Below are 24,244 nucleotides of genomic sequence, written 5' to 3'. Positions count from 1 at the left end.
GTTAAGGGCGTGCTCCACAATGTGCCATCGTTTCTGCTGTTCAGCGAGAAACCAGAAGTTTCCATTTATGTCCTTGGAGACCAGAGGTCCCGAGGCCTCAACTTCACACCTACCCCCATAATGTAACCCAGTCCTGGTTGTTATCTGACCTCTGCAGGCAGTTTAGCCATTTTCTTTTTCACGATCAGTGTGGTTTGAAAGAGAAATTTAGACTAGTCAGATATTTCTCAGACTCCCGTGGTCTAGACCAGCGCTTGGCACATAAGAGCACTGGATAAGTGGGATGCAGAAATCAATTTTCAATAATGTCAGCCTTCCTCAAAGATTAAAAAAAAAAAAAAGACTACTTTTCAAGAGACAATGAGAACCTGTTTCAATGAAGGGTGAATTCAGTTATCCAGCGACACATCTGAGCATGTAAACTATCAGTCCTCAAAAGCAGAGACGTCACATCACCTAAAGCCATTGGCAGTTGCAGCCGTTTTCAGGAGGAGAAAAAAGCCTGTAGGACTCTTGTCAACAGAGGAGATTTAGGTTTATGTAAATTGCTTCCATCTCTTTTTTTTTTTTTTTTTCACATGGTGGTGCTTGCTTCCATAAAGTTAAACTTGCTTTTTTTTTTTTTTGTCTTTTTTTATTGTATATATTTAAAGTGTACAACGTAATGGGTTTTTAAAATTTTTTTCTAGAAGAATGATTTTATTTTTAATTTTTTAAAATTTTTTTATTGGTTATGAATATTCATGAGATATGAAGCTTCCGTCTTGACTGCCCCGCCTACAGGGGAGCCTAGGCTGTCTTCTTCGTTGGAGGGTTGCTGGTGCCACATGAGAACAAGATTTATAGAACACTCCTGTTAATCCAAAAGGAAGTGTTTGCATGTCTTCAAATGGCTGGGTCATCTGGTCTTCTGCAGAGGCGACGCGTGTGAGGTGGTAGGGACCAGTGCCGGGCACACAGCAGGCCCTCAGAAAGGATTTGCTGAGTGCATGGGTGAGTGAGCAAATAAACGTTTGAGTGGCCGGTTTGTGCGTGGTAAGTGCACAAATAAAACAACCTCTTAGTTTTGAAGCCATTACAGAACGAAGCGGAGGGGCTCCACCAAGAAAAACGCTACTGATGTCTGTGTTATACAACCATACAGAATACTTTTACGTGCATGCGAAGCTTTTGTGTACATGCTAACCATAAGCAATACATTTCTGAAGGGAAGACAGGCATGGAACAAAATGGCGAGTTTCAATTTATGAAACTCCATCCATTCCCAAAAGGATTCCTCCAAATTCCATGTCCCTCACCCAAAGAGAATTACAGACAGTGCTGCCAGTCCTGCTTATGTGGCCTTTGCTGGGAGAACCACTTCACATCACGAAGTATTTCTCTCTAGTCACACATAAAGCCAGTCAACATTGATTCCATGCCTGTCTTAGTCCTTCCAGGCTGCTGTAACAATACCAAAGACAAGGTGGCTTATAAACAGCAGAAATGTATTTCTCACAGTTCTGGATCCTGGGAAGTCCAAGATTAAGGTGCCAGCAGATTTAGTGTCTGGTAAAGGCTGGCTCTCTGATTCACAGATAGTGCCTTCTCACTGTGTCCTCACATCGTGGAAGGGGCAAGGGAGCTCTCTGGGGCCCCTTTTACGAGGGCACGAATCCCATTCATGAGGGGTCCACCATCATGACCTAATTGTTTCCCAAAGGCCTCACCTCCAAATACCGTCACATTGGGGATTAGGTTGCAACATATGAAGTTTGGAGGGACACAAACATTCAGTCTATAGCAATGCCCAGCTGAGCCTCGACAACAGCTGGAAATGTTTTGCCAAGTTGACTCTTCCCTCTCCTGCCTTCATGGTCCCACCTTCTAGCTGAGTAAAAAGTAAGCAGAACAGTAACCCTTAATAATCCAGAACTTGCCAATATGCCTTTCAGACTAGTAGATATATAATTCAGATATAATTAATTTTAAAACTTGTGTTGACAATGGGCACCTGTACTATGTTCAAGAAAAGGGTATATTTCCTGGACACCAACCGCTGCCCAACAGTCACTCCAGGAAGACCATGAAGGCAGTTACAATGACTGCCTACCTAGTCTCATCTCAAGTAGTATCATCTTGTGTGCATTTAGTGTAACTTTTGATTATCTGCTGGATCAAATCTTTTTTCTATCAATGTTTTCTAATACTCGAGGGGGAACCCAAATAAAAGAGAAAATAGCAAATCTCATAATTACAGTAAAATATGTAAGTCAGATATTATGATGCATCTTAAAATTAAAAATTTAAAGGAAAATAAACCAAACACCTGCCTCCAGAGTGTAGAGTGTGCCAGATTCAGTTGTAGTATTTCTGTAGTAGGAACTGTCAACTGCTCAGAATGGGGCCGAAGCTGCTAACTTCACTTTGCCAAAGGACCAGAGAAAGATTCAGGTCCAATAAGAATGATCATTGTATCAGCCAAGTTGACTCTTACCTGGGAGGCCTGTCAGTTTCCTGAGATGTGGAGTTTCTTCTGCGATGTTTGCTGCTAATGGGCTGCATAACTAGGGCTCAGTCTACGCTCTATTAGCAAATCATTTCTGCAAAGCACCTTTGAGATTGATATTATTCATCTTATGCCATTAATATCCAGTAGGATCCCTTCACCCAGCCTCATCAATTGTAATTGGAAACATAGGCAGACACATTAGATTTTTTCTTTCCCAACAACTAAACACACAAACAAATGACTGTGTTCAAGAGTGTGTTTGGGAATTAGGGATAGTCTTATGTTTACTTACTGATAAGAGGAGAAATGGAGACGCATAAAAGCACATCTTTATTATACCTTACAAATATTGCTGATTACTAATGAGAATAACCTTGCTAACATAACTGGCAAATGACCGTGTCAAATTTCTCCTGACTCCTCTAACCTTCTCTTAGGTATTGTCACTGTTGTCTCCTTTCCTTTGGCAGGCTCTGGCTTCCCGTTATAATTTTAAGGTTTTCAAAGCTTCAGAGGAACTTCAACAACTAAGGCATTTGAATAGCATCTATTTTAAAGCTAGGTGACACTTCAACAATCAGTATTACAAACAGAAGCCACAACCTCCCTGGAATAAAACTGAATTCATAGTTTTTGGGAAAGTGTATATTCTGCTCACAATTTTAAATTCTTTATCTCTGGTACCTTGTTAAGTTCCTCTCTTCTCTCTTCTTCCATGTCCCCTTCTTGCCTTCCTTTTTCCTCTGTTTTTCAAGCATTCTTAGTTGACAAAGTCCAGCCATTGTGACCCATAAAATCTCCTTCTGTAGTGTGATTGACTGTCACACTTGAGAGCAGGCCAGTCCCTTTCAACCTTCTCAGTGGCAATGTTTCTTCCCCTGCCCTGGACAAAAGCCTGGCTTCTTGCTCTATGACTTCCCTGGGCACACTAAGGTAATAATGCAGTCTTCCATGGTCGCTTTCAATCGGGCAGCCCTGCCCTTCATTCCTTCTGTGCTGGGATGGTTCCCCTTCCTCCCCGGTTTGCTAACCATGTTTCTGACCAGTAATGTTGAGTGGAGGAGAGGAGACATAGGAGATAAGAATGACCCCATACGTCTGCTGGCCTGAGAGCAGATGGCTTCCTGCTGCCTGGGCCAGTAGATGGCTCAAGCCAACTCTTGGGGGCACTTTCATGAGTCCTTCCGAGGCCTGGCTGGGAGCTTCTGATGGCACACTGCTGTGGGCAATGTGTTTTCTTCCAGCTGCCCGTTTCCCTCCCATTGCTCGGTTTTCCCCAGACCTACTCCTCAAGCTCACTCTGGTGCTGTCCCAGCGCCCCTTCCCCAGGGGGTCCTCTAGGACTGGATGTGAAATGGCTCAGACCCATGATAATGAGTCCAGAGAAGCGCTCGCACGTCCTCGCCCGCGCGCTCGCGGGGGTGAAGCCGGTTCCAGGGCCGGGCACTGCTCTTTCTCTCTCCCCTCAGCTCGACAGCCTGTCACCTTTACATTCCTCATCTAGATGCCCCCCAAATGTGAGGGGATGATATTTATTTAACCACTTCCATTAACCTTGAGGTGAGAAAAGTGCTCCCCTTTCACCACCCCGGGAATGAGGCAGACACAGAATTTCAATAATTCTCTATGTCTACCCTCCTCGGGGGGTCTGAGTTCCAGAATTGTCTGAGTGGTTTTCAGAAACCTCCTCTGCATTCAGCATTGGTCTGGTCTCTCCTTTGGAATGTACCACCTATTGAATCTTGGTGCCGATGTGGAAACCTCCAACTTAGCATTCTGTTATAAGAGAAAGGTTTATTTTTCCTGGTGAGCTACTGTTTTCTATTCTTCGTGGTAAACTATTTTCATGGTGAAATTATAACATTCAGAAAAATTCAAAGGAGCTTTTGCAACTTAGTACAAATGCCCAGGAGTTACCACACAAGCATGTAAGCAGAATTATGAACAAACATTTATCAAACAACTACTGGGTTGGTAAAGTACAATGGTGAGCACTTTGCATGCATTATCTTATTTGTACCTACAACAGCCTTATGAAGTGGACTTTTTTATTCCCATTTTACACATGAACAGACTGAGATTCTAAGAGGTGAAGTAATGCACCAACAATCTCCCACTAGTTAGTGGCAAAGCCTGGGCTTAAACCCAGCCAGTGGGGAACATTTTCCTCTAGATACATCTTAAATTCTGTTAAGGAGAATTACCTTTAATGGCTTTGTAAGAAGCCTTGAAGGAAGAAAATTGGTTTTATTGTCCTTATTACTGTTTTAATAACCTCAGTTTTCATGCAAATTATTCTTCTCACAATGTCTCATTTTAAAGACCCTGACACCTCCAATTCTTTACACTGTAAGTATGTTTCTAAAGTTAAAACCAAACAGTAGAGCACCCAGCAGGGATTCGGATTCTAACTGAGAGTGAAAAACATTGAGTAGGTGGGTATTCCCAGGGGTGGAGTGCTTATAAGTACCCATCATAAAAGCATTAAAATGTACACCTTAAATAGTTCTTTCTCACAGTTGCTCATTAAATAAATGTGTGTCATCCATTTCTTGCAAGTTGGTCTAAGATAATTTGTCTTTGTCCTGAGCTTTAGTGATGCTACCTTCAAGCACACTGCCATTCCCTATCCACATACCCATGCCAGACGTTGTTGATCATGGCACTGTTTCTTCCTGGAGCTCTAGGAAGCCACCTCTGGAGCTCTAGGAAGCCACAGCCGACCGAGTAGCATTGCCTGTAAGACTAAACCTATCTGCCCATGGTTTAGCATCTTCCTCTGATTAGATGCCTTCCTCTGCTTTATCTCCATGCCTTTACCATTCTCTGATTCAGATTCTCTGCAGCCCTTCTCCATAGTCACACTTCTCTTGTTCCTAACCTTGGACATAGCCAAATACAAGAAGGTGCTACATTGCATCTTGGAAAAACAAACTTTGTTTGGGAAGTAATGGTATTATCCTACCCTCTGTAGCATCTACCTCCTAATCAGAGCAGCTAAAATAATTCTAAGCAAATTTAACTTTAAACCTGGGAGCACAATGAGCCTCAAATGAATATATTATATAAAGAACATAAGATCATCACCTGGAGGAGGAGAGACAACAGCTGCGGCCAGACCAAGAAGAAAGAGGAAGGTGACTGTTCTTTCCATTTGGTGACAGCTCACCACCAGCTCCTGGGCTCTCAGACACTATGAGCTGTTTGTTCAAGACAGACAGAGTGAGGCTAGTGTAAACAAAAGTCTCTTGACCAAAAAGTGCTGAGATTACACAAATGTTTGAAAAAGAATTGTCTGCTGATAGATTGAAAGACCTGAGGAAGTCACTGATTTACGGCATTGATGAGTTTTCTTTTCTTAAAGATATAGGCAACAGAATTGCTTGTCAACTTGACATGTGTGATCACATACTCCATTGCAGAGTTTAGTGGCATATCACTGACTGTAACAACATGTGGCCCATAAGATGACTTGTCTGGCCACCCTCAGCTGCCACGACACCTCCATGTCAGCCGTGAGTATGTGCAGAGTTCTCTACCCTCCATCAGTCGTAATTTATTCTTATCAACTAGCCTGATGTGTATAGGGGCATTATAATGACAACCTGATGACCCACAGGAGCTACAAGGCCTGAGATTGCTGAGATTTGCTACGTTCACAAGATCATCTTCATCATGGCTTAAATTATAATTGCTGTTGAATTAATGATAGTCATGTTTGGGTGTAAGCCACCCAAATTCTTACTGAAGCAGGAATCTTTTAAATAGGGGTGCTAATGAACTCTGATAGTCATTTGAATAATTTTTTTTGTTGCTCTTGCAACATGAACTTTATTCCTCAGTTGTGGTTTGTGCTTGTAACTCATCTAAGGAAAGAGACAGGTGGACATGCACAGTGACATCAGTAAGTCCCCTGTCAGAGAAGCCAGAACTCTCTTAGGTCACAACATATGATTACAAAACCAGCATGGGCCTCCCCTGGTTAAAGTGTTCCTCAGAGAGGAGTCATTGCTGATAGAGGCAGGGCAAAGACATAGAGGATCACTGCAAGTGATGCCTGAGCTATCTGCCGTGGGATTGACGGGGCAATGACTTCACTCAAAAATGTCTAATGTTGCAACCTAGGCATAGAATAGGCTGTGCTTTCTGAATTGACACGGAGGTCAATGAATCAAGCAGCCCCTGCACCAAAGATGCATTGGGACAGTTTGCTTCACACCTGGACAGCTGCAAATAGCTGTCCCCCTAGCTAGATGGAATTGGACTCTTCCAGGCTGACCCTTCTCAACCTCCTCTTGCATCCAAACTAGTCCACTTACCGTCCCCCACGTTGCTCACCTTCAGGCTAGTCTCCTGCTTGGCTTCTCTGCCTTGCCCAGTCCCACCCAACCTCCAGGACCCTGCTTGGCCCCTTCTCTTCTGTGAAGTCTCCTCCAGCTGTCCTCACCTGTCTTCCTCTGAAGTAATGCATTCGTTCCAGTGTTCTTCTGGGCACCCACCTCATGGATATGGAGATTTGTACCAGCTAGTCCTCACCTCTCGTTTGGAGTTACCATCTCCTCCTGTGGACTGTTGGAATCTGTGGCTGTCTTGTCACCCTCCCCCACCCCAGCTGCATCTTCTTGCATCCTCATGGCACATGACACAGCGTTCATAGAGAGGGTCTACAGTCTGCTCTGCCAGAATCCTCAGCATTTTAGGAGAATGTGAATTTGTCTTGAATACTGAGCAACTTGAGCAGGAGCCAGCCTAGTGGCCTGGCTTGCTCAGCAACATCGCAATGTGTCCTTCGACCAGGACTTCTGCTAGCAGTAAGTCCTTAGCTGCTGGAGCCGGAAAGTCAAACTCCAAGGCTAGTTGTAGGACTACAAGTGTCTCAAAAGTGTCCTTTTTCTATCTTTGCCCTCAAATCAGAGATCTCCTCTGGCACTTTCAAATCTGAGTTTTAATCTCCTGATTTAGTTGAAATATGTGTACACGCAAATACTTCCCTTTCCATTTAAAATATGATTTCCATAGGTAAAATTAACAACCTTTCCCGAGTACAGAGAGTCTCTGACCTTCACCACTTTGGCTTCTCTTGTTTCCTTGTTGTGGTCTCTGTGAAGTCCCTGTCCATGGAGGCTTTCTGATTAGATCTGCAGAAGTGCCGCGAGGAATCAGAGCCGCCTATGCAAAACAGGAACACCACAGAATTTTCAGACAACGCAGTGTGTGGTCCTCTCTACCCCTCAGTGAACGGGAGCATAAAACCAGCATACGGAACTCACTGGGGAGTGTGATAACACGATGTGCTGCCATGACCTGACACGCTGAGATGCTGGCCTAACTCCCCGAAGGGAACAAAAATGAGAAATGCGTGACTTCACAGAAGCCTGCCTGACTTGAGAACCGTTCCTGACCCTGACCCTCACCTCTTAGGCAAACTCTCTTTACTAACCATTCCTTCCATGGGCCATCACAGATTCCTGTAGCTCTGACACCACTGTAGTCCTGTCCTTGAAAAGTGATGTCAGGCCTAGGCAAGGAGAGGGAGCGGGTGGGAGGGCCACGGGTGGCACATGTTTTAGTAATGCTGTGGCACGGCGCGGACCTGCAGCTGTGCTGAGGGAAGAGGCTGGGGACGCGTGTGTCTGCCTTTCTTCTTCTGTCCCCCCAGCAAGCAGGCAGCGCATCTCATTAGCGCCAGGCAGCACAGACTCGTGTCAATCTTCTCAGGGCAGAACCCTCTGTCATCACAGCCTGCTCCGTGGCTGTCATGTGCGTGCCTCACTCTGAAGCATTCTCTCCAGCTACCTCCTCCCACGGCTCCTAAACATGCTGACACCCTGCCTAAAATAGAACCCACAGCGCTGCCACATAAACGCACGCAGCTTCAGAGGCTTTCAGCTCAGGCCTGAGACACGGAGGGAGGCCAGAGTGGGTGGGTGGGTTGCGGAGACTTCGCTGTGCACGTGCAGAAAGGGGGATTATCCCACGCAGGCCTAGGACAGCAGCCTGACCTCTCTTACAAAGCCTGTGGGGTCACAGGAGCCGCCCTTTGAGTCTCGAGCTCTTTAGGCACAAGCGCCCATCAGTGGCGTCCTCGTGCCTGGGCTCCGTGCTGGGGGACTCCGCGGCTCCGCACGCTGCAGGCACACGCGGCCTGCAAACTCCCTGGGGACGGCTGACCACTGCCCCCTGATCCCTTGACCTTTATCAGCATCCGCCGACAACCGCCACTGCTCCCGGGTGTTCGCACAGCTCTTCCGCTAGTGCCACCCGCCGGGGCCCCTGCGGGGACAGCAGCGGCATGGGGGGCCTCTCCAGCGCGGTGGCTCTGCCGGGGCTGCGCTCGCGGCCCGCAGCTCGGGGCGTCTGCGGTCCCCGGCGTGGCTGTCTCCAAACCACTTGCAAAAAAACACTTACTGAGAAGCTACGTTCAAAGCCCTGTCGGGGGTTCCGTGGGGTAGAGAACAGTGTCACTTGTAAACCCACCCGCACACAGCTCGCGGTCCCGCGGGAAGCTGCAAACAGGACGCAGGGCCGGTGGCGTCGTGGACAGCAATCAGTTGGGTCAGCGGGCTGGACTCCGGTTCCCGTCCTGTCACCTGCAAACCCCTCCGCTGAGTCACTTGCCTCTCTACCCGCTCTTATGTCCCGAATGGAGGCGCGACCAACACCCGCCGCAGAGTTGCGGTGACAATATGGAATGAACTAAAGCGCACATGTGAAAACACTGCCCGAGATGTCACTACCGCTGTGTCTTGGGGACCTCCAGGCCAGGGCGCCGCCGTCAGCATCGGGCGGTAACCCCTGAAGACGACTGGCAGAGCAGAGCCGGTGGCCTCCCTCCGAGTGCGGAGCAAAAAAGCACCCCCTCGCCAAGCTCCGGGACACCCCCGAGAGCCCAGGGCGTCTGGAAACAGAGATCATATTTTTGGTTTTTACGGATTCAGTCTGTCCCTAACAACGTGCGAATATGGTCTCTCTCTCCAGATTCTGCAGACACCCTGTGCATTTGCTGCTCCTAGTCGCAGTCCCTTTCTCCTCTGCACGGAGACTGTCCACATGGCCTATCACCGCAGCCAGAGGCCACCGGACGCGGACAGGAGCCTTTCCTGCCACCTGCCGCAGGAAACCCCCAGCCTTTGGACCCAGTTTAAAACACATCATGCAAAATGCACTTTCTTCCTGATTTCAGTCCTCCCTCATCATTTCACGTCTATTTTAAGAGTTTCAAATATTTGTTTGTAATCCCAATGCTGTCAACTCTTTGTAAGGCTTAGGTCCTTTGACAAACACGACCCAGCTACTAGAGGCCACAGCTGGGCATGGAGTCCTGTCTCTGCCTCAGAGCCGGGGCTCGGCACTGTCCTGAGTCCCAGGTGCTGGAGCCCGCATCCTGCTGTGGGTTTCAGGGAGCCGCCCCTGACCTGGACAGGGGGTTGGGATGTTGTGAAGGGAGGGGACACTGGAGAAGATGAGAGCAGCGTGTTGTGTGGGGACCCCCCATCACCCCTACCATGGGGAAGACGAGGTCCTCGAGTGCCAAGAGAAGCCCATCTCCCTCTGGCTCTGAGAGAAGGCAGGTGCCTGCGCTGCCCTGGCAGACACTGCATGTTTATGCCTTAACTGATGCTGGATTGTATTTTTAAATAAGATGTTTTCCTCCCCTCAGTGAACTCAGTCCTGTGTTCCTGACTTTTAGATGGTTGTCTCCGCCACTGCCCCCTTCCTCCACCCACCCCCCAATCTCCAGACCTCCTCACAGATTCTGGACCGGTGGAGTCGGGGCACAGCTGGTCCTCAGGTGCAGGTGCAGACTCTGAACAGAGCACAGCTTCTCACCTCTGGGCCTGTCTCTTGCAGATCATTGGGACCATTCCACTGATGCCTAATCCGGGGCCATCGAGCCAAGCAGCGAGCGGCACTCAGGGCCTTCAAGTGCAGCCAATCACCCCGCAGCTCCTGACAAACGCCCAGGGCCAGATCATTGCCACGGTCATCGGGAACCAGATCCTGCCCGTGATCAACACCCAGGGTATCACACTCTCCCCCATCAAGCCAGGCCAGCAGGTAAAGGCTCCGTGCCAGGGCAGCGTGCCCATGGGGTACCTCCTCACCTCCCTTCTCCTCTTTGGTCTCAGTCACTGAAAAGTAATTTTTATATTACAGAACACTTAATCCCACTAACTCTAACATATCAATACTTATAAAACAGCATGTAGCTTTGCTTTTTATTCTTAGTGAACATGGGTGGTAACTAAATAGCTCTCTACTTTAAAAATAGGAATATATTAAGTTATAAACAGGTGGCCTAAAATTCAATAGAGATATATTCTTATTCATCTATGCTCATGATACTTAATTTTTGTATTTCTAAAATGGGATCAGAAAGAAATCAAGACCACTTATGCCTTAATTGTAAATGAAAAAAGTATTAAATACCAAGAGTTCCCAAGCTGAGATTGCTGAAACTGCTGCCTACAAATGAGGAAATGAAAAATAGGAAGCTCTGCTTGGCTGAATTTCACTGAATTCATGATGATCCAGTTCATTTTTCCATTCAAATGTCTATTGAGTACTTTCCATGTGTTTATGCTAGATACTGGCTATACAGCACTGAAGGAGAAAGACATGGTCCCTGACCTCACGGAGCTTCTGGTTAATAGATTCCTTCAAAAAACATTTTCTGATAACCTACTGTATAGCAGGCCCCTGGTAAATACTAAGAAACAGAGATAAAAGAGAGATGCTTTCTGGTTTTAAGGAGCTCATAGTCTTGAAGAGGACACAGATGTGCAAGCAGAACCCATTGTGCCATAAAGCGGAGCATGTCCTGCAACAGGGCAGGGGTGATCCCAGAGATGGGAGTGACCAACTCTGCCTAGAGAGTTTTGAGTCCTCCCAGAGAAAATGGCTTGGGAGCTGAGTCCTGATGGATAAGTAAGAGTTACCAAGTAAACGATAGGTTAACAGCATTGCAGGCGGTGGGAACAACAGGCACAAAGGCAGAGAAATGGGAAAGAGGATGGAGCGTTGAGAAACAGGAGAAAGGTTCATGTGACTGGAGCAGGGAGTAGGCTGACGACAGACATGAAAGGCCTCTATAATCAAGCTAAAAAGGGTGACCACTGTGTGTCCCTAAACATGTGACATGTCATCTTTGTGCCTCAGTTTACTCATCTGTAAGATGGGGATACACCAGTACCTACCCACAGAGGATTAAATGAGTTAACATACGTGAAGTGGTTAGAATAGTGCCTAGCACACAGTGAACACTAATACAGTCGTGCCCGTGTGATGACAATGAGCCCTGGGAATCTATAAGAGGTATTTAAAAACGGGAATGGCATGCTGAGCTTTATTTTTTCAAGAAAATGACTCTGGTGGCCACGCAGAGGTTGAAGCGATTGGATGAGACACCTATTGCAGACACACCATTTAGGACACTATAGCAAAATACAAGCAAGCGTTAATGAGAGCATGTGCTTGATAGCTGAAAATAAGGATCTGGACTGTAATAGAAATTGGGACAGAAAAGGCAGATCTGAGAGCCGTGAGTACGTTTGTTGTACCTGAAAACAAATGAGACATCCAGAGAAAGCAGGAGGAGCAAGAGAAGGAAGGGAGATCAGAGAAAGCGTGAGAAACAAGGGAACAAAGGAAGACCCAGGAGTCATCTTGGGAAGCACCAGCTTCTAAGGGATGGAAGGGGAAGGAAAGAGGAGAAATGGAGGATGAGCAGGAGAGGAACACAGAGTGCAATGAGCTAGTGTCCTAGAGTTTCAGGAAACTAGGAGTGGACAAGGGTCAAGGGCTGCAGAGACGAAGTCAGGCAAAGTAACAGAGAAATGTCAGCTCCACTGTTTCTTTGCTGTCGTGTTGTAAAGTCTGGATCATTCCCTGTTTGACACATTGTTGAAACAAGTAGTCTGTTAACTGGGTCAGTTAAGAAGTAGGAGGTGGGCAAGGCGAAGACCCAGATTTAAAGTTGGAGTGTGCCCCAACAAAAGAAAGATGGCAGAAGGGAATGATGAGGACTGACAGCGAGAGCACGACCAAGTGCACGGCTTTGTGAGTTACCGTACGATGTAAAGCAGCCAGCAAGGAAAGGAAATGCAAAGGAAAGGGAAGAAGGAAGCATCAGGATCCCCACTCACCTACTGCAGTGCAGAAATGTCCTTCCAGAGACCTCACCGTTGCCTCCATTTGGCCTCTGATCCAACTGTGACAACAGTCTATTCTTGGAAGCACTCAGAGGCTATGCTTGGAAAATCCATTTTCTTGTGCAATGAGTATAAAAAAATCTGTTTAACAGAAATATGTATTGACCCCCTACCATGTGCCGGGCACTGTGCCAGGAAGCTAGGCTGTGCTGGTGGGCAAGACAGTTAGCACAAGCCCTTCCTTCGTGGAGTCACAGTCCCACGAGGGAGATGACAGTGGTCAGACTGTGCAGATACGGACCTAAGATCTAGTGAGCACCGGCAGGGAGGCTGGGGGGCCGTGGGACTGTTCAGCAAGGGAGCTTCATCCAGTGAGGGACTCCATGCCAGCAAAACCCAACCAGGTATAAATACGTCACGGAGACAGAGACCTCTGTCTGCCCACTCTACATCTAAGTCTCTAGCCTGGAAAGCCAAGGTTCCCAACCCCCCTCTTCCTCAGCTTTATCCCAGGCAGTGGGGCGTCCCTGTAAACTTTTCATGAAAGACTTTCCCTCCCTTGTCTTGCCCCTGGTTTATTTCTTTTACTGTTTACAAGGTTCCATTCGATTCTCTACCATCTAAATGGTTCCCCAAATACAGCAAGATTCTCTATCTTTCATCGGCTTGCTAAGCCCTAGTTCTATCTGTTCCAAATATGTTCAAAATGATCTCCAAGGGGAAAAGGGGGGAGATCAGCCTCTTTTTGTACAATCTGCTAAAAACTATTTCTGTCACCAAAACTAAGTCGTAAATTGCCAGAAAGGTGATGAATTAGTTAGAAATCATTAACATTTAATATAAAGTAGCTCTCACTCTCACCTCAAATTTCAAAGGCCGTGTGGGTAATAGACTATTGCTGTTACAAGAAATCACAGCTCTAGATTTGAGCTGGTACTGTTCGGCCCCAAGAGAAGGGCCCAACCAAGAAATGGCAAATAAAAGGCAGGGACAGTGCCTGCCTCACCTCGTTGCCCACAGCAGACACCAATAACTCATTCCCACAGCCTCCCTTGTGGTCAGACTGTGCAGGCACACCTGTCAGCCCCTGGGATAAAACCTTGTTACTACTGTGGGGACATATGGTCCTCTGTCCTGCAGCATTGGAGATCTAGCAACTGAGAAGAAACAGCGAGCTTCTTTGGGAGTACCTTGCAAATCCAACCAACCAACACCCGCAACCAACACATCGGCTGTGACCAACATCCCGAAGAGCAGACTCCCTTGGCTGGTGTCTGTGCATGCGCCTGTCCTGTATGTGCTCCTGGAGAACACGTGAGCACAGCTGGAAGCAGTGTTCACGTCAGAACTGTTCAGAATCCCAAGCCATGGCAGGCACCCGCAGCCATCCCTCTTCGCCAAGGCCAGGCACGCACCAGTGGTCTGTCCTAGTCCCAGAAAAATCAAGGGAACCTGCAGTGAACCTGGTCACAGATATCAGGGAAATGGTGGAAGTAAACGAATGACTTTACTTGGTGTCATCTCTGGTTGAAACACCTGAGAACATAGAGAAGGTTAATAAGTTAGGAAAATTGAAAGGAGAGGCACAAGTCTGAGTCCCAGATATGAGCTGTGATTCTGAGGGTAGTGGATCATAAAATCCACAGAGTCAAAAAGTAAAAGCCTCCGATCTAGAGGTATAAGGATAAGTGGTCTTCAATTTTTTTCTTTAAATATTACCCTTTACATTGAAGAACTATAATATGGACAGCCACTAAAAAATAAAGGATTTCTATCATACAGTAGAGAAGTTTCTCAATTTATTTTTCATGTGACTTATAATAAATGCTTAATCTCACAAGACCTTAGTTCTGACAGTAAAATATGTCATAAATTACAGGAACAGAGTTCCTTAACTCATGCTCAGAAGGAAGTCCACTTTCATGGAGTAAAGTACACAGCTCTGAGACCAGATGACCTGGAGCGATTTGTTTTCATTTCATAAGAATAATTATATCTTTAATTTAATTTTTTACATCTGCCTACCGTTAACTAAAAGAGCCTGAATAAAATCTAACAATGAAGTATCCACCACTCTTGATGCTTTATCCCAATGATGAAAGATTGAGAAGAACCTGCAAAGTCATCATGTGAAATAAAAACAGTATCTAAAAAAAATGCATCAGGATCTGGCAGCCCTACATGTAGCTTCCACAATATCACATCAGAGATCCTTGGAGAGCAACACAAGAAAATAAAAGTCAGAAAAGGACTAGGTGAAAAAAAGACAGAGATAAGAATCTTTGTGCACATGGAAAAACGTTACTTAATAGAAAAATATTTAATGGAGCTAGAAAGTAACTGTGTGTTCCCTCTAGGGCTGCGGTGGCATATGGTGACTCCTCCAAAGTCCGAGTGGCTACAGACCCCTGGTTTGCTTTCCCTTTCCTGTCCTGTGACTGTGAATTAATGGTTTCTTCATGAGCCACACAGACATCATTTTTGTGTATATTTATTCTTCCTTTGACTAAATCCTAACAAATTTGAGAGTTTTTAGTATTATTAAAGGGGTAGAGACATTTGAAACGAAAAATGTTGCAACTTGTAAAATCAAAGCATTAAATTTTTCAAAACTTAAATACCATAGCTATAATACTTGGAGACTACCATCCATGAAGACACTCTATTTTTCTTCAAAAAGCAACCTTGGTGCTAATAGGAAGCCAAAGGGAGGCAGCTTATTTAAATTATTTCTCTTAAAATGTTATGTGATTATCCAAATCCATCCATTTCTTTTCAAGTAAATACAAAAATGTACTAGCTTACTGATTTTTAAAAATCAACTTCCTTTCCCAGTCGTGGCCTGAATCAACGATTCCCCAATTTTTCTTGGAGCCACCCAAAATGAGACATAATGAGGCATTTCTACCCATAAGGGATATAAAATAGTATAGGGGTTTTCCCAGATGTATGAAATGTACATGATGACCCCAAACCAAACAGCCTTGACCTTCTGGCCATGCATCTGGCATCTCACTTTGTCACCTACCTGGCATAGCTGACACCGTTCATGCTCTCGGTACATTCTGTGCCCTGGTAGAATGCTTTTTCCCACCTTCCCTGACAGGCAAATGCCTGGTCAGCCGTCCTTTGGGATCTGGATCCTCTGACCCTTCTCTGCAAAGCCTCCTGGCATCGTCCCCTCATCTCTGCTTTCCCCCGTGCTCCATTCATTTCCATCAAACTGTATTATCATTAGGAGTCTACACCTGAAAAGCAGAGACCGGAAGGATTCAGCCTCGTCCACACGGTTCAGGATCCAGCCCTTGATGGGTGCTCAGTCCACTGTGTTTCATTTAATTGCCAGGCTTCCAGAAAAGCCCTGCTCTGGCCTTCTGTGTCTTTCCAGTCTGTCTTCTGTCATTTGCCAGTATGTTCCAAATGTGCACCTGCTTAGGAAGGCCTCGCACGCAGCACTGTCTCTCCCACCACATTATCTCAACTGCATTTAATCCCTCGTTTTCTGATCTGCACCCAAGTGTAACTCCCGTTCTGTCACTTGTCCCTGCTGAGCTTTGTTGCGTGTTCCGAGCCTCTTGTATGACTACCTTGGCCTTCCCAGTCACCGAGTCTGGACATCTCCACTAAACCCTGCTCTCAGTCTGTCCCCTCTCACTTCCTCGTGTTCTCATGGTGCCTGGCCGAGTAACTGGCTGCTTTCTTCTCTCTCTTTCTCTCTCTCTCTCAGCTGTTGGCATTTCTGACATTCTTACTCTCCTGCAGACAGGAGGTGTGTGTCCTGGAGCCTTACATGTGGGGCACGCTCTTCTTCCTACTGAGGTCAAAGAGAGGTTTCAGAGTCATGGAACAGAGCCAGAAGGAAAACCCAATAAGTCTCCTAAACCCTCCAAAGTGTAACTTCCTCCTTGCTTTTTCAAACTTTCACAACAATAGCTAAAGTCACCCCTGGTATCATGAGCTAGGTCCTCAAATTTTTTCAAGGTAGAATCTCCAGACATCAACCCTAAATACTTCAATGAATCTAATGCTTGTGTTCGTGTCCTGCCCACAGTACAATGAGCTCCTCAGGAAGGCTCGGGCATTCATTGTATCTTCCTAATTAGTAAAGGTGCTTATCCTATCTGGGCTCTGGTTTCCCTTGTCTAGACATAATAGATCTTTACCCTTTTTCCAAGAGAAGCTCTTTCCACAATCTATGTGGTCCCCTAGCAAGCAGCACATCCCCTGAGATACAGAGTCTTGAGGCCCACCCCAGACCTGCTGAATCAAACTCCAGCGGTGGGGCCCGGTGATCTGTGATTCTGATGAACACTGAAGCTTGAGAACCACTGGTTTAATTTCTCTTCAGGCTACTCTAAGGAAAATGTTACTCTGAAAAATGCCAGCCAGTGCAAGAGGGGGCGAGAGGCCTCCCAGAGCTGGACTCAGTCTCGCTGCACCACATGGACGGAGCATGAGCCTGGGGTCTGTCCTGGTCCCTGACGTATTTGTAAAAGGCCAGACCTCCTCCATTTTGCCTTGGCAGACTTGGAGTTGTTTCCTCCCCTAACGAATCTCTCTATATTCAATCCCATTTGAATTTTACCATTTACTTTTCCAATTTGTCTAGGATGTTCTGCCTTTTATTCCATTTTCCAAGATACTTGCCACCCCCATTTATTTTATATCAATCGTGGATTTAATGAGAAGATAATGTATTCCAGAAACTAAGACGTTAGTAAGGATATACTGTATCAAGCATGGAGGATACGTGGAAAGCAGCGGCATGGAAAATCAAGAAAGCCTTTACAGGGTGCTGTTACTTCCACCTACTTTTGTTGTGTACACTAAGCACCTGGCAGTGCCAACCAGCAAAAACCAACCATTGAGGCCAGCCCACGACAGCCCGCAGGAAGTACACAGCTCTCCAGGCTGGATCCTCTGCTCCCTCTTTGTCACTCACGTGTGAGAGGGACATCGATCCCCCTTCTCTGGATGATGCAAAGTCCCAGGCTGGCGGGATCTGCCCCTGCCCTCTCCTTCTGGCTGACTCTCCACGCTCTCGGCCTCTCTGCGCCTGGCTCCCAGCTCAGAGAAAGGCAGGAAAGTGATGGTGTGACCTAGATGGAGATAAGCTCCAGCTCCTTGAGGCAGTCCATGGGGGTGCAGTGAATAAATAGAGAATATGTTCATGCAAACAGGATGCGAAACTGAGAAAAGTAAGCTTGGGGTACTAAAGACAACCAGAACGAAGTATGTCACGCTAAGGACAATCTGTAGGACTACATGTAAAACTGTAATCATCTTTTTGAATAATCCTCTAGTTACCTGAGAGTACCATGTTTTCTTAAAAATATGAAATTTTAGATACTTGGGGATCTGTAGAGAATAATTCCTCAACTAGAAAAATATCCTAAATTTCATCTTAGAAGAAAACACACAAATGAGGTGTGTTCAAATGGATAGAACATGACGACCTACAGTAGGACTAACCGGCTCTGAAGTGCAGCTCGCTGTGATCTACCTGTCTGAACATGTCTCACTTGCTCCCACACTGCCCAGCTAGAGCCCCTGCGTTGCCCAGACTGGTGACCGCCCATTTCCGGTGGTAGAGCAGAGTCTTAGTTTCCCTCTTCTGTAATGACGCCACCCATACCTAACACAGAGGGCTATTGCCAGGATTTAAAACAATGCATGTGAAAAACATGTAGGAAGCATCCAATACATGGTGTTTATGTATTTCACTTTTCAGGATTAAGGCATTGTAACAAAACACCTGCCTTTACGGAAGCTTCTAAGTTTCCCTTTCCCTCCAGGAAAAAAAGGGATAAGCTTTTCCTCCGTGCTTTAAGTTATTCCTGAGCTCTCTATATTGTCTTTTGGAAAACTATTCCAATTTTTGTGGCATGTTATGTTTTAGGATTTATATGTACATCTACTTCTTTTGCCAATAATTATTCAAGACAGGTATATATGATTTTTGCAGATAAATCAGTGTCTGAAAAACAGCATAATTAAATCAAATTAAATAACATTTCTTAATGTTGTTGATATAAAGTAAATAATTTTTGGATTGAACCCCAGAGTTGTTTCATGAAGTAGCTTAAATCTCTGCTTTGCCTTTTCTTATTTGATAAATATATTTTTATGCACAAAATTTCTAAAGATTAACACACAAAAATCATTAAATTAAGAATATCAAGGACATAGTGCTGCTTTTCCTAGTTTACATGAAAGAATTGCAGCTTTAGGGATTGGAGGTCACAGAAGTGGTCCCTCTAATGTCCTCTTCTTCTCGGGAAAGAAGCTATGAAAGACACGTCAATATCTGGGCTGAGTTTGGTATGTGCAGTGATTCTAGAATTAACAAACACATGTCTACACCAGCAATTGGGATGAGATATGTATAGGCTCAGTTAGGATGCTACTGCTTACGTAATCTTCTTGATTCGTGACAAGTAAGAACCTTTAAGAATTTTCATTGTTTTTTCTGAACTATCTGGTTGAACTCTGGAGGGTAAGCAAGACCCTAATGTCCTAAAAAAAAAAAATTATTTACTTTAGAGAAGAAATATCTTTCTTAGGGCTGACCCCATGGCTCACTCGGGAGAGCGCGGCGCTGGGAGCGCTGTGGCCGCGGGTTCGGATCCCATATAGGGATGGCTGGTGCACTCACTGGCTGAGCGCAGTGTGGGTGACACCAAGCCAAGGGTTATGATCCCCTTACCCGTCACAGAAAAAAAAAAAAAAAGAAAAAGAAATATCTTTCTTAGATTCTTAGAAATCTTAGACTCATCTCTTCCTTTGACTGTGTAGACATAGAACATGTTCTTAAAAGGATTATTTTCCTCCTGGATTTCTTCTCCCTCGGAGCTTAATGCATGAGCCCTAGCTTGCTTTAGTGACTCCTGAGATGGCAGCCTAGTATTTGTTTCTTCACTGAGTTGTGTCTGAGGAAGAAATATTTAAATCGATTATTGTCTTCTCCAGTTCCTTGATGGTACTTTACCACACCCACAGCCAATAAAATATTGATAGAGAAATAAAACTGAAGACTACCTCATGATTCAGTTACTCAAAACTATAAAAAGCTTTTGCTAAGTAACAGTATTTAGAAGGACAACTCAATAGGTTAGAGGGGATAAATTGACATGCGAACATCCATCACATTTTATTAAGCAAATCAAAAATAGATTTAAGCTTTAATATGTGTCTCTATAGTATAAAATTTACTGGATTCAATTGTTGATTATACGCTCAGCAGATTAGCTAATTACATGAGGCAGATGCTTGATGCATATTAATTTGGATTCTCATGTCGATTATAACTATCTTTGGTTCATAATGTGTCCCCTACTTGGCACAGCTGAGAAACAATGAGGGTGTTCACTTGACGTGTAACTGCAGGCAATTCTGTAGGAGGGACAGCATGGCATCCTGGGAGGAGTCCTGAGCCACAAGGTGGGAGCCTGGCTTCTAATGTTCATTAGCCGCATGGCCTCGGGCCAGTCACTCGCTTCTTATAATCACGCTGGGTGTATCTGCTGCATAGGAATAGCGTGCAAGTCCTGGGAGCTATTATTAATTATTACCATGGGGGACCAGAGTGGGAAACAGCTTCACATTTCTAGAATAGCTCCTTACTAACAATTATTTGAAGGTAAAATGTTAACTTGATAGTTAAAAACCCTTTAGGAAATTAAAGAGACAGATAATTCCAAGTGTTGGTGAAGATGTGGAGCAACTAGAATTCTCGTACATTGCTATGAGTGGGAATATGAAATGGTACAACCACTTTCAAGATAAGTTTGGGAGTTTCTTAAAAAGTTAAACATGCATTTACAGAATGATCCAGTAATTCCACTCCTAGGTATTTACATAGAGAAATAAAACACAAGTGGACACACAGACTTGTACATAAGTGTTTATAACAGCTTTATTCATCACAGCCCAAAATAGCCCCAAACTGGAAACAACCCAAGTGCCCACCAACAGATGAATGAATAAACAATACACACACACACACACACACACACACACACACACACACACTCATGTATACAAATGTACTTCCTTTACAAGAGGACTTAGCTCTCTTAGTTCTAACACACAGTGAGGTGACCGTGGTTAACAATCAGATGTTGTATATTTCAATTAGCAAGGAGTGAGGATTTTGAAAGTTCTGCCAATTATATGTATTGAGATGTCACACTGTACCCCATAAATATGTACAATTATGTGCCAATAAAATAAAAAAGAAGGAAAAATAGAGTTGAAAGATAATACAAGTATTTTCATGAACTATTCAAAGTACCCTTGTATAGTGGAATACTGTTCAGCAGCCAAAAGGAATGAGCTGCTGATGCCTGAAACAAAGTGGATGGGTCTTGAGAACGGTACGCTAAGCGAAAGCAGCCGGTTGCAGAAAGAGCAGTACTGTAGGGGTCCACTTCCCGAATCATGTGAAAGAAAACACGTAGGGGCAGAAAGTGTTTGTCTGGGGCAGGGAGTTGGGGGAATTGACTGCAGAGGAGAAGAGGGAACTTACTGGAAAGAGGAGAAGTTTCTGTACCTTGACTGTGGTGGTTTCACAGGTGTAAACATTTGATAAAACTCATCAAAATGTATGTTTGAAATGGGTGTATTTTACTATGTGTAAATTACATCTCAGTGAACTTGAATGAGAAAATGACACACTCACATAGGAAAGCAGTGACAGACATGCAGCTGAAGTGCCTGGGCTGGCTGGCCCCTGGCACTGAGCTGGCACTGAGGAAGTGGCAGACCTTCTTAGACCGGGGCCATGTTGTAGCTGGCTCTCCAAACAAACCTTAAGGTCTGATCTAATTCTACTCCCAGGCTGACCATCTTTCATAAAAGCCTTGCTATATCTCTGTTTATGAAAGCACTTTGTAAGCCAGAAAGTGCTCTATCCAGTCAACAAAGGTGGCTACTGCCAAGGCTAACCATCCACCTGCTCAGGGTCCTGAGCTGCCCATGTGGGAGCCTTCTAGAGGGTGACACATGAAGGAGAGGGCGTCCCCCCAGGCCTCCAGGTGGACCTGGCACCTGCAGTCACGTCTTTCCCCTCTCGCACCTCCCCTCAGCTGAGCTCCTCTTCCCTCGCACAGCAACAGTCCCTCGATAACCTGTAAAGGAATAATGAATAAATGGACACAGACAGCCTTCTTTAATGCACGCAAAAATTTTAAAAATTAAATGAATTCTTCCTTGTGGCATTGTGAGTAAGAGCTTGGGCCCAGGGTCAGACTCCATATGTCCAGAGACCAGATCTTCCAAAGCAGCTGGATGCACCTATGAAGTCCTTTACCCTCTCTGTGCCTCAGCTTCCTTGTCTGTAAACGAGGGGTCAAAATAGTAGTACCACATGACGGCTGATGTCAGAATCAAATGAGGGAGGGCACCAAGGTCCTTCACACCGTGGCTGGCCCCCAGGAAGAAAGCGACAACTGAGGACTACAAATACGACTGGATGATTCTGTCCTCTTGATTTCCTATAGGATATCAGGGAGCACGTTATCAACTCCATGCACAGTAACCTACTCAGACTCCAGGTCTGGAGAACCAAAGTCCCCGTAGACACTCAGCCCAGTCACGTAAGATAAAATGGTGGGGCACAGCCACACTTTCAAGTTTGAATTTCACATTCCACATTGATTGCCAGTGTTGTATTTTACCTGCACATACCTGAGAAGCCTGGCAAGTGTGCTGTAATTGCATAAACAGGCAGAAAGAGTCCAGCCACACACCATGGTCGAGAAATGTAGAAAACTGGGGGCTCTAGCTAACCAAGTAGGAAATTAATAATATATTTAGAATTACTAAGAAAATGTCTATCAAGCAGGCAGCAACACATCACATACAAAAGACTTCCTGCCTGTAGTGAGGGTCCCGCGCTCTTCCTGAGAAGTATATATTCTTGGAAAGAAAATGATTCAACTCCAGATGCAACTTCCGTACCCTGGCACTTCCCCTCGTTTTTCATTCATTTGTGTGTCTCTTACATCCCCCTGTAGCTCCACCAACCCTCCCAGACGTCGGTGGGTCAAGCGGCCTCCCCAGGCAGCCTCTTGCACCTGGCTCACAGCCAAGCGTCCGTGTCTCAAAGTCCCGTCCGGCAGGCCACCTCGTCCTCCTCCTCCTCGTCCTCGTCCTCCTCGGCTTTGAGCGTGGGCCAGCTGGTCAGCAGTAAGTGTCCCTTCTGGCTCAGTTGGAACATGGTGCCCTCCTTGATGCCCGTTTGCTGTGCCTTCCCTTCTTTCTTTCTCTCTCTGCTTCTCTCTCTCAACCCTGCAGAGGAATTTGCTGGCCCTGCTCGGCCGGTATTGGCACGACGACGTCTGTGCCCGGGGCCAGGCGGTTCCTGGGGCAGGCCGGGCTCATCTTGGCGCCCCCCTGTGCGGCGTCAGTGCGGGCAGGAGCCACATGGCTCACAAGGAAATAACCCACAATGGGCACTCAGCCGGTGGGTCAAGCTGCTTTCCTGTGTGTTTGAAATGCCCTGCGTTCTGCTTGTAGGTGTCAGAGGAAATACAAGAGAGCGTGCCTGCGGGCGGGCGGGCGTGCAAGGAGCCGCCTGCAGGGGCAGGTGGGGAGGCTGCCTGGGCTGGAATCCGATGGGCGGCCTCTGAACCACCGTGCGGAAAATGAAACAGGCCTGCGAGGCTGCTTCCTGGAGTAGGCCACATATATGTAATTTTTAGAGATGGTATTTGGCCCTAAGTGAAAACAGCATATTTAACACAAGCACGTGGAAGCATGTTAAGATGAATAGAACGATGGTCTAATTTAATGTCAGTTATTCCCCTTTAGTGCACTTTTTACTTACACTGTATATAAAATCACAGAACATGTGCAAAGATTGCAATTCAGCAGAGACCAAAAACCCGGTAGTTATGGGTTTCGAGGGTTTAAGCCCTGCATAGGTATCTGTGCCATAAAATGAGGTAAGGATCTATATGAGTGACCTGCTGTAGCAGGAACAACGAGCATCCTCACGTATGTGGGTCAAATCTGGTCAGCAAAGCAGGACGGAGGGTTGCCATGTCCTTCCCCACAAGCAATCCCCCCCAAAAGAAAAACTATATATATATATATATATATTAAATTGTGTGCATGCTTGTGAGTGGGAAGAGAAGGGGAAGCTGCAATGCCCAGTACTCATGGACCAGCCTGGGTGCTCATGACCTTACAAATAGGTCAATACTGTACAGAGGTTCAGGATGCGTGTGGAGTTTTCCACCAACTCGGTATTTTAGGTTGTTGAGATGTACAACCCCTCTCCATTGGGCCAGAAACCCTAGTCTTACATAAATAAAATTAATTTAATTATGCCAGATTTTCCTCAATAAAGACACCCCTCATAAGGTGGTTGTGAGAAAAGATTCAAACTTTGTTCTAATTCAGTATTCTGCATCAGTTCCTACAAAATACTCTGTTTCTAAATGACAGCAAGATCATAAATTTAGGATAGGCTGTTAAGCTTTGGTCCTGAAAGAAAAAGAGACCAAGGTCAAGCATCTTATAGAGCAGAATCAAGTTAAACATGAAATAAAAGTACAAACCACCTTGCCAATATGGTATTTTTCACAAGGTAAACAGT

The 24,244-nt window shown here is 45.6% G+C and overlaps 1 protein-coding gene across 2 annotated transcripts in view; it reads left to right on the top strand.

Annotated features, from left to right (window-relative positions):
- The window catches only part of POU6F2 (POU class 6 homeobox 2), a 449,402-nt gene that overhangs the window by 414,256 nt on the left and 10,902 nt on the right, over positions 1-24,244 (top strand). For both annotated transcript variants that reach the window (XM_063115068.1, XM_063115069.1), the window contains exons 7-8: positions 10,343-10,549; positions 22,659-22,830. In XM_063115068.1, coding sequence (XP_062971138.1) covers positions 10,343-10,549; positions 22,659-22,830 — 379 coding nt within the window. The remainder of the gene's footprint in view (positions 1-10,342; positions 10,550-22,658; positions 22,831-24,244) is intronic.

The sequence above is a fragment of the Cynocephalus volans genome, chromosome 11, assembly GCF_027409185.1.
Source record: "Cynocephalus volans isolate mCynVol1 chromosome 11, mCynVol1.pri, whole genome shotgun sequence".
Classification (NCBI taxonomy): domain Eukaryota; kingdom Metazoa; phylum Chordata; class Mammalia; order Dermoptera; family Cynocephalidae; genus Cynocephalus; species Cynocephalus volans.
Note: the sequence above shows the minus strand (reverse complement) of the source record. Positions and strands in the feature narration are given on the sequence as shown.